Source organism: Sorex fumeus, unplaced genomic scaffold (assembly GCF_029834395.1).
Source record: "Sorex fumeus unplaced genomic scaffold, SorFum_2.1 ptg000013l, whole genome shotgun sequence".
NCBI classification, from domain to species: domain Eukaryota; kingdom Metazoa; phylum Chordata; class Mammalia; order Eulipotyphla; family Soricidae; genus Sorex; species Sorex fumeus.
Window position 1 is genome coordinate 17542578 of NW_026606070.1, and position 11652 is coordinate 17554229.

Consider the following 11652-nt stretch of genomic DNA (forward strand, 5'->3'; position numbering starts at 1 on the left):
GTAGCATTGTCCTCCTGTTGTTCATTGATTTGCTTGAGTGGGCACCAGTAACATCTCCATTGTGAGACTTGTTGTTACTTTTCTTGGGCATATCAAATACACCATGGGGAGCTTGCTGGGCTCTGCCATGCGAGTGGGTTACTCTCGGTAGTTTGCCGGGCTCTCCGAGAAGGATGGAGGAATTGAACCCAGACCGGCCACGTGCAAGGCAAACGCCCTACCTGCTTTGTTATCGCTCCTTTGTATACTATTCAAACCATTTTCAGCTGTTGTTTGTAAATATTTTACTTTTTCATTTAGTTTGTCTAATAATATTTACATAAGAACCATAATATGATGACTGAAATCATGCTTATTTTTCCAAGGGGCTAGTGTGGGAATATATAAAAATTTTTTTCTATACCCAAATATCTAAATTTTGTTCTTGTCTTTCATTTCACTTTATTTCCATTTATTAAGATAGGTAACACAGGAAAGCTAAACCTCATATAATGTTTCTGCTTAGGTAATCAAAAATTAAATTATAATTTTCTAAGTTTAGCTTTGATTTGGAAAAACAAAAACACCTATTGATGGGTAGCAAGCAGACAATAAATGTTTGGCCCAACTGATACCCTTTTATGTACAACTTGTTGTCCATTGCAAAGTTGGAGGCACAAGGACCAAAAATCATAAGAAATACATCAAAGGAATCTCTCCTCATCATTTTCTCCTCCGCACTATTTCTTAGGGTTAAGGCCCTCCCGTTGATCGTCGATTTGCTCGAGCGGGCCCAGTAACATCTCCATTGGAGACTTAGTTGTTACTGTGTCTGGCATATCGAATACTCTCGGTAGCTTGCCGGGCTCTCCGAGAGGGGCGGAGGAATCGAACTCGGGTCGGCCATGTTGGCCGCTTGTAAGGCGAACGCCCTACCCGCTGTGCTATCGCTCCAAAAAATTGATTTACTTTTTTCTTCATATTAACATTATGTAAATATATAGGTGTGTGTAGGTAAGAGAGTAGAAAGAGTATCTTTTCAAAATGTAAGAGAACATTCTGAGGCTCTTAATACATTCGTTTTTTAAATTGAGATAAATAGGACCAGGAGACACTTGTTGGCTAAATGTCTCCCCTGTAAGCCTGTGGCGTGTGGTTTCCGCCTTCTGCTACCTGCTACACGGAGCACGATCCTGGCGGCTCTGCTATTGTGTCTGACAACTCTGCTGTCTGAAATTCCCATTCCTAGTGCCATGAGCAAATGCTGATTGCTCCACAGCCTGCCAAGTGTGTGGAAACAACATAATAAAAGGGAGTGAACTCCTGTGATAATTTCAAAATTTTTTAAATGTGAGAGCAATATGCCCTGAGAGCGAACTTTGCAGGGATTCCTAGTATGCACTACAATCAGATTGTGTGTGACAACCTCCAGGAATGATTGCAATCCCCAGGAACACATGTGCAAACTCTAAAAGAACAGTCCCCCAGGCAGACAGGGCAACCAAGTGTTCCTACAATACACCCTGCAGTGTTCCCTGCAACACCACAGCCACACATGTGAGACTCTGCATCTCAGAATGCAACAGCATGGGACAGAAATATAAAAGTATGAATGGAGATTGTATTGTCAGATGAAAGCATTAGTTTCTGGTGAGCATGATAACAATTTAGTATGTCTATATATTGATCAGTTTTCATTACTATATGTCAAATTGGCATTAATCAATATAGTAATAAATATATTTCTTGTTATAAGAAAATTTAAAGTTCACTATCTTTAGCAATTTTTAATATATAGCATTACCAACTATAATTACCATGCTATATATTACCTCCATGTAGTTTTGTTTACTTATAATAAGAACTTTTTGACTTTTAGTATCCTTCATTTATTTTATCCACAAGTTACCTTCTACCTCTGGGCGTCACCTATTTCTGATGTCAATGAGTTCAGCGTGTGGTTAAATTTTTTTCTTTGTTTTATATTCTGCATATCAGTTTGAAAATACAAGATTAGTCTCTCTCTGAATAACTTCATTTGCCGTGATGTCTTATGATTTATCCATGTGGTTTCAAATGGCATATATTTTATGGATAAATAACATTTTATTGTACATGTGAATGCACGTATAATTCAGAAAATAGGTATAAACATGCACATCACGTATGAATATGAATATAACTACATGTAAGTGTGTGACTCACATTTCCTTCGTTACTTCATCTGTCACTGGCTCTTGGGTTTCTGGGTGGTTTCCAAGCTTTGTTTATAATTATACTGCAGAAAATAAAAATGTATATACAAGTAGATAGAGAAATGAAAGTGAAATTCCAATATCCAGAAACAGAATTGATGGATCATATGGTAGTTCTACTTTTAATTTTAGTTTTTGATAAGCTTCCATTCTACTTTTCACAGATTATAGCAATTTACAAGGAACAGTTTGCAACTGCACTTCCGCATCAACTCTTGTTATTTATTTATTTTTCCCCTTGCTGTTGAGGCTGGGAGACCCACCTGTCTGTACTTAGGACTTACTCCTGTCTCTATGCCAGGGGTCACTCCTGATATGGCTAGAAGGAAGACCTTCATTTTTTCTTTCTTAACCATTTTAATTTTTTTGTATAATAACCTATTTATTTTATTGAACACAGTGAGATACACAGTTACAAAGTTGTTCATGATTGAGTTTCAGTCATTAAATGGTTGAACTCATCTCCACCAGTGTACCTTTCTCACCACACCAGTGTCCCCAGTTTCCATCCCATGCTCCAACCCCGGCCCCCCTCTCTCTCTCTCTCTCTCTCTCTCTCTCTCTCTCTCTCTCTCTCTCTCTCTCTCTCTCTTCTCTCTCTCTCCCCTTTTCTTTTGGGCATTATGGTTTGCAATAGATACTGAAAGGTTATCCTGTATATCCTTTTACCTACTTTCAACACTCAGTTCTTATCCAGAGTGATCATTTCTAATATTACTGTCATACTGATCCCGTCTCAACCCTAGTCTGCCCTTTGTCCCCACACATTTGTGGCAAGTTTCCAACCATTGACCAATCCATCTGTTCCCAGTTTTGCCTGGCCTTGGATATTGGTCTTACACTGTTGGTTTTTTTTTTAATAACCCACAAATTATGCAATCATTCTATGTCGGTCCCTTTCATATTTTTTTAATTTTATTGAATCACCGTGAGATATTTATAAGCTTTCACGTTTGGGTTACAATCACACAATGATCAAACGCCCATCCCTCCACCAGCGCACATTCCCCACCACCAATATCCCTGGTATACCCCCCCTTTCCCACCCTCCCCCTGCCTCCATGGCAGACATTATTCCCCATAATATCTCTTCACTTTGGGGCATTATGGTTTTGCAATACAGACACTGAGAGATTATTCATGTTTTGTCCTTTATCCACTTTTGCACACATCTCCCATCCCGACCAGTTCCTCCAGCCATCTTTTTCTTAGTGATCCCTTCTCCATTCCAACTGCTTTGCTCATGAGGCAGGCTTCCAGCTATGGAACAATCAATCTGTATCTACTATCCTTAGGTGTCAGCCTCATTTTATGTTATTTTATACTCCACAAATGAGTGCAATCCTTCTATGTCTGTCCCTCTCTTTCTGACTCACTTCACTTAGCATGATACTCTCCATGTCTATCTATTTATAAGCAAAGTTCATGACTTCATCTCTCTCCTTTTGACTCATTTTACTCTACACGATACTCTTCGTGTCCATCCACTTATAAGTACAAATCAGGGTGTCTATTGAATTGTGATCAGTGATGCACAGGGCCTATTTATTATCTTTTTGAAAGATAACATGTGAAGCAGCGTTTGATTGTGATGAGTTTCATTTCCCAAGTGATTTCTGATTTTGGCACTTTCTCACTTAAGTGTCTTTAGCAAAAACATGTACTCAGTTTCTCAGCCTATTCTCAATATGATTTTTTGTTTCCTCTGCTATTGAGTTTTGGGTTCCTTATGTAATTTTATATTACATGTTTATTACTTTGGAAATACTCTCACACATTTGCATTGGACAGATTGCTTTCATTTTGCTTGCCATTTTCTTGTGCAGAAGTTTTTATGTTTGAGACAATTACACTGGTTGGTTTTAATTTTTATTGCCACTGCTTTTGGTGAGTGAAAAAGTCATTTCCAAGATTAAAGTTTAAGAATTTAACATGGTGTGTTCTTCTAGAATGTAAGAAATTTTATATCTTTATTTTTAGTTGAATTTTTGTGTGAATAATACAGCAGTGAATTTTTCTTCTTTTGCATATGATTGCCTAGTTTTCTTAATACTATTTATTGAAGAGTTTTCTCCATTAAGTATTCTTGGACCTTGATTTTATTTAAAAAAAATTAAACCACAGTAAGTTATACAGTTGGAAAGTTGTTCATGATTGAGTTTCAGCCATATAATGTTTTTGTACATGTTTCTAATGGACTCTTCGCCCTACCCCAGTGATGTATGTAACTATGCTACTATGTTCTACTAGTAAACATTTATGATAAAGTTTGAAATTAGGAAATATAAAAATTCGATCTTTATTCAACAGTTTGAAACTTTCTTGGTATTTTATGGTTCCTAACTTTTAGAATCACAAATCACAAATCATCCTGTTATTCGCCGATTACCTCAAGCAGGCCCCAGTAACGTCTCCTTCATCCTGGCCCTGAGGTTATATTCAAGGCTCTTTAGGAGAATGAGACCCATCATTGTTACTGGTATTTGGCATATTGGGTATGCCACGGGGAGTTTGCCAGACTCTGCCGTGTGGGCAGGCAGCATTCGGTAGCCTGCCAGTTTGTCAAAGTGGGAATGAGATGTCATAATAAGATGTCGCGCAGCGGTTCCGGGAGCTGGTTTTTATAGTCTCAGAGTCTTGGCCGCTGATGGGATTACACGGTGCCAGGGGGCCAGTTGGTGGGTGTGACCCCTGCCTACTGGAATTTGGAGGATCTGGGTGGAGGATGCTCGACTCCAATTCGAGTAGGCTTGGAGATCTCGGCCCCGGAACCCACGTGACTTTGTCCCTCTGCTGGTGCCTTCAGGTGTGCGGAGAGTGGACTCAGCATGGTGGTGGCTGGTCCTGGAGGTCTTCGGCTGCCGGGGCCCTGGCCAGGGCGGGGAGGAAAGCTCAACCCGCTCTAATAACATTTAGAATATATTTTCTAATTTGATGAAAAATGTTCTTGTAATTTTTAAAGAGGCTTGAAGGGACCATCAGGACGATATTCTACCTGACCATATAGTCTAGATGAGTCAATGTACAAGTGTAGTGGTGCTGGGGGCACCAGTGTTGGACTCACTCTTATTTGGAGGAACCACATAGTTCTTGGAGTTCTGATCTTGGCACCTCGAGCGTGTAAGGCATGTACCCTAGCCTTTGGTGATTTCTCTTTGGTCTTACTCTTGTGATTTTTTAAAGGGATTGCTCAGAACCTATCAATGACTTTAGGCATATGGTCATATAACAGCATTGATTTCTATAATAATTATCATTTTTTGTGACTCCATTCTTTTTATTAATTTTTAGCATTATGACTATCCTTGGTCAAATTTACTCCCAGGCATTAGCGATTTTGATACGATTATAAATGTGATTCTTTTCTTAAATTATCCTTCATAGAATTCATTATGCAAAATTTGGAAAAAAATAATTTTGTTTGTTAATTTTGTATGCTGCAGCATAAAAATTATATCCATTTGTTAACATAAAAGATTTTTTTGGTGAACTTTTTAGTCTTCTGTATGTAACATGCCATGTGAAATATAATTTTCTTTTTTATTCTTTAAGATTTCTGTAACGTTTATTTCTGTTTCTTACCTAATGATATTCCTGTGACTTCAAGAACTACATCATTGAGAACATTATCTTTAAATTGCTGCCATATGGCCAATATTTATTTTATTGAGACATGTTCCATCTATGCTCACATTAAGGGGAAATTTGTCATAAATTGACTCTGAGTTTTGCAAAATAAGTTTTAGTTTATATTGAGCTTATCATAGGTTTTTTTCTTAATGCACATTGATTTATTTGTAGATATTGTACTATCCTTGAATTGCAGAAATAAATTTATACTTTATCATTATGCATGAAAATTTTTGTGTACAGTTAAAATTGTCAGTTTGTCTAGGTTATTGTACCAGTGTTAACTATTGATATGGACCTGTAGTTTTTTGTTCTTTTTTTTCTTATACTCACTTGTATTGCTTTTGCATTGGAATAGCCTTGGATCATAAAATTGTTTTAATTGTGTACAAACTCTAGCATTAACTTTCAAATGTTAAACATTCCATCTGACTTTATATTGGATGAGCTAAAATAATGAAAGAATTGTCTTTGTTCATTCTTAAATGAAGACATTTTAAAAAATAAACTTTATGATAACTGGATCTTAATAAATCACTGCTCTGATTCTAAAAATTAATGATTTTAATATTGAAGTTTGAAAATTAGTCAGATATTTGACTTTCCTTTTTTTTTGAAAAACTACTCTTTCAGTGATACATTGTTGGCTATTGTAACCAAGAATAGTTTATGTACATTTAGAAGTCATAATCAAAATTTAACATAAATAATATAGGATATGTGGCCACTCTCTATAGATTTTATCCCTAAATTCTTCAAGAGGATGCTGAACTATATTTTATGCTAACATTGGAAATTGCAGGTTTTCTTGTCCCACTTTTTGTTTTATAGATGCAAACATCCTTATTCTTCTTTTGTCTACTTACAGCATTTTTTCTTTTCTTTTTTTTTTGGTGGGGGTGAGGAATACATAAATGATAGTGCCTAAGGCTTACTCCTGGCTATGTATTCAGGGCTCACTCCCAGCAGTGCTTGGGAGATCATATGTGGTACTGGGTATCAGTTTGGTTGACTGTGTACCTTGCCCTCACTACCATCTCTTTCTTATCCCCTTCTTGTATTCTTATCTGAGAGGTATAAAGTCCTCATAAGACCAGGAACATGTTGATGAAGTAATCCCCCAAAAAGTCAAAGCACAGAAAAGGCAGTTTCAAAATTGTTCATCCAAAATGGAGTTGAAAAGGAAAATTTGGCTGTGTTTTCAATGTTTCATGAATAACATTCTACATCTTTGAAATGTATTAAATGAATTTACTTAATACCATTGTTGAGACTGCATGAATAATGTTCAATCTTAACTGTTGCACTGTCCTCCCATTGTTCATTGATTTGCTCAAGAGGGCACCAGTAACGTCTCTATTGTGAGACTTGTTACTGTTTTTGGCATATCGAATATGCCACAAGGAAGTTGACAGACAGGCTCTGCCATGTGGGCAGGACTCTTGGTAGCTTTCTGAGCTCTCTGAGAGGGATAGAAGAATCAAACCCTGGTTAGCCGTGTGCAAGGCAACTACTACCCACTGTACTATTGCTCCAACCCCAATATTAACTAATGAAATTAAAATTTTGAGGTGTGTGAGACTTATAGTTTTGAAAATTTTTAATGAGAATAGATACTCTTGATGTAATCAGTTGCATAAAGTTTTCTCATAGAATAAAATTAAGGTAAAGGTAAAGGTAAAGGCCCTCCCGTTGATCGTCGATTTGCTCGAGCGGGCCCAGTAACATCTCCATTGGAGACTTTGTTGTTACTGTGTCTGGCATATCGAATACTCTCGGTAGCTTGCCGGGCTCTCCGAGAGGGGCGGAGAAATCGAACTCGGGTCGGCCATGTTGGCCGCATGTAAGGCGAACGCCCTACCACTGTGCTATCGCTCCAGCCCAGAATAAAATTAAAAGAAAGTATTCCCTTAAGTGAGAGGAGGGGTACTATTATTTACTTTACTATTTTTACCATTAAAATGAAAAGCAGATTACTGAGAATTTTTCTCAAGTGGTTGGACAGATGCCATACATGTAAGATGATCTGAGTTTGATCCCTGAGCATATTTAGGGCTGATTCCCATACAATCTAAAGAAGAAAAAAAAATTAACATAAATATATGATAATTTCATCAGCCACATTAAAGTAAAAGGTAAAAAGGTAAAGGCCCTCCCGTTGATCGTCGATTTGCTCGAGCGGGCCCAGTAACGTCTCCATTGGAGACTTTGTTGTTACTGTGTCTGGCATATCGAATACTCTCGGTAGCTTGCCGGGCTCTCCGAGAGGAGCGGAGGAATCGAACTCGGGTCGGCCATATTGGCCACATGTAAGGCGAACGCCCTACCCGCTGTGCCACATTAAAGTAACTACAGATAATCTTAATAAATGTATTTCCTATTTATGTGCTAAAATGCCTTAAATAATTGTTTTTCTTTATATTTGCTTTAGGACCCAAAACGTGAAATTCATAAGTTATTAAAGTTTCTGGAGAGAGATCTTCCAGAAGAAGTTGTGAATAAAATTCTCTACCATAGCTCTTTTGATGTGATGAAGAAGAATCCTAGTGCAAATTACACCACTGCACCAAAATCTGATATGGATCATTCTGTGTCTCCTTTCATGAGAAAGGGTGAGAAATTATATACGGGTTTCTGTACATCTTGTTAGTAAAACATCATGGACATGGGAATAGTATGTGGGAAGATAAATGGGATATTTTAGAAAATAGAAATTAATTTAGCATTTTTGGAAGATATTTTAAGAAAGGAACATACTCTCAATTTTTGGTAGTTCCAGGGATCACAAATAGCAGTATTTGATCATAGAGATTAAATAATTTTTTTCATTTTCAATTGAAGTAATATTGGTTATTTAAGCAATATAATGTTATCACTCCGTGCTCACCTCAAAGTGACAGTCTTCCTCCACTACTGTTCATTAAACCTTTCCATCTGGTCCCCATAATTCCTGTTACCTTAGGTCTATTATCAGTTCAGTTTCTTTTTCTTTTTTTTGCTTTTTGGGTCACACCCGGTTATACAAAGTGGTTGCTCCTGGCTCTTCACTCAGGAATCATTCCTGGCAGTGCTCAGGAGACCATATGGGATGCTGAGAATCAAACCCGGGTTGGTTGCGTGAAAGGCAAACGCCCTACCCGCTGTGCTATTGCTCCAGCCCCTCAGTTCAGTTTTTATTAGATGTTTTTTACTGCTTTACTTCCTTATATACCACATACGCGTTTAATCATCAATATTTTTATAATTTTTCTTATCTGGGGCACTTTTTGTCATATGGAGATATTTTTGATAGTCATGAGACAGAATATATGCAGTATTAGTATCTAAAATATAGAGATTGATTATACTGTTAAATATCCTTGGACAATTTCTTATTTCCAGAACAAAAATTTTGAGTGCTTATATATCAATCACTGTCTGTCACTGTCCTCCAGTTGTTCATCCATTTGCTTAAACGGGCCCAGTAACGTCTCCATTGTGAGACTTGTTGTTACTGTGCTTGGCATATCAAATATGTCACGGGTAACATGCCAGGCTTTGCCGTGTGGGCGAGATACTCTCAGTAGCTTGCCAGGCTCTCCAAGAGGTGCAGAGGAATCGAACCTGGCTCGGCAGGGCCGGCTGCAGACAAGGCAAATGCCTTACCACTGTGCTATGGCTCAAGTCCATATATTGATTATAAACATGTAAATAGATAAAATAAAATGCCAAAATTTAAATATTCTGGATCATATTGGCAAAGATATTTTGGCATGTTTTCTTTCCTGGTCTTCCAAATGTATTTTCTTTAAATATATAGATCATAAGAAAATCTATAATATTATGCTACATCTATCATATATTTACTGAAAGTGCTTTATATAATATCTTTCATGTATGCTGATTGTTTTGAAGATTGGATAATTCCAAAAGAAAAAATTTGCTTATTACTTTTAACCATTACTATATTAGTACTTTCTTTATATCACTTGATACAGAATGATTTTTATAATCATTTCAAATTGAAAAATATACTTTTAAATTGATGGAAAAAGCAACTGTGTCCTTTGTTAATAAACCTCTTCACCATAGTGTAAGATTTTGATACATAGGTTTTGGATTTTCTCCCATTGATTCTCTCTCTCTCTCTCTCTCTCTCTCTCTCTCTCTCTCTCTCTCTCTCTCATTGGCAAGGCCAGAGTTCAAATCTAGGTTTCATAAGAATAAAGCAAGTGCTCTACCAATTAATTATTTACATAGAATAGTAGAAAATAATCTATAGGAGTTTGGGGAAAATTATTGAAGTTTTGCAATATAGCATGATAGTAGTGAGAAGCGTAGGATGTATCTGTGGCCTAAAGATGGAATTTTAAATATAGTTTAAAGACTAATAATACAAGTATGTGGGTCAGGAGGACAGCACAAAGGCCCAAGCTCATGTTTGACTTGTACAAGTCTCCAAACTAAATTCCCTATCACTACGTCTTACCCTGAGCTTTGCCATATGTAACCTCTGTGGCCCCAAGCACATCAAGATGGTCTTGGTGTCTCTCAGCACCTTTACCTCTTGCAACACCAATTACCTGCCCTGAGCACCACAGAGCACCACCAGTGTCAAAGTCACTGGGCTGAGTATGACCGGGAGTGTTTCTGGAGCCCAGAGCACTGCTAGGGAGCACAGCCACCAAAGAAAAATTAATTTAGTTCATAGAAAAACAGATAATAGGGTCCAGAGAAATAGAGCCATGGCTACAACAACTCCACTGCACACGACCAAGCCTGGTTTAAATCCTTGACACAAAATATGGGCCCCAAGCACCATGAATGATTCCAACTCAATAAAATGAGACAGAATTTTTTTAAAAAATGATATAGTAGTCTCAAAATTTCAATTCTTTTTTTTTTATTTCAGGTATTTCAGGAGATTGGAAGAATCAATTCACAGTAGCCCAGTATGAGAGATTTGAAGAAGATTATGAAAAGAAAATGAAAAGTTCTACTGTGAAGTTTCGTTCAGAGATTTGACATTCTTGGTCTTTCTCCAACTTTTCTACAGGCTATTACAAAAAAATAAATAAAACTTAGACATTAAGTGAAAGCGAACTCTGTAGTGATATTTCATGTTACTAATAAACGTTTTGAAATAGAATGTTTCATTGATATAAAATCTGCATATGAAAGATTAGTACTATGAATTTAGTTTTTGCAATGTTTTTGCTATTCCTAAAGTGTATATAATAAAACAAATAAAGATTAAATTTTCTCAATTTATCTGCCATCTGAAATTTGAATAAGTGAATCATTAAACTTATATCAAGGTATAAAAGATATAATCTATCCATAAATGGCTTATAATCCCAAAATATATCCATAAGAAGACTGATTCCCCTGATACATGCTAATAATGAAATCACTGTATTATGAGATTAATGACTTTTTTTTCAAAATTTACTTCCCTAGAATTATCTGCTAGACATTACATACTGGAAATATTTTAAGATAATTTTCCAGTTTTTGATTCTGAAATTGTTTATCATGTGTGTCTTGTGACCAAAAAAACTACTGGGTTTAGGAGGTTTTAATCCATTTTGTTTTCTGAGTTTCTTGATTGGTGAGTTTGTATCATTGATATGAGATTACTAAAAGCTAATAAAACTATGGGCTAGAGCGATAACACAGTGGAAGGGTGTTTGCCTTGCGTGCAGCCAGCCTGGCAAGTCAGGTTTGATTCCTCCTCCCCTCTCGAAGAGCCTGGCAAGCTACCAAGAGTATCTTGCCTGCACGGCAAAGCCTGGCAAGCTACCCGAGA

At 36.9% G+C, this 11652-nt stretch overlaps 1 protein-coding gene across 1 annotated transcript in view; it reads left to right on the plus strand.

The window, feature by feature from the left end:
• The window catches only part of LOC130020700 (sulfotransferase 1 family member D1), a 33471-nt gene extending 22361 nt beyond the window's left edge, over window positions 1-11110 (plus strand). Inside the window, exons 8-9 of the mRNA XM_056111331.1 lie at window positions 8296-8476; window positions 10756-11110. Of these exons, the coding sequence (XP_055967306.1) occupies window positions 8296-8476; window positions 10756-10868 (294 nt within the window). The 3' untranslated portion in view covers window positions 10869-11110. The remainder of the gene's footprint in view (window positions 1-8295; window positions 8477-10755) is intronic.
• The last annotated feature ends 542 nt before the right edge of the window (window positions 11111-11652 follow it).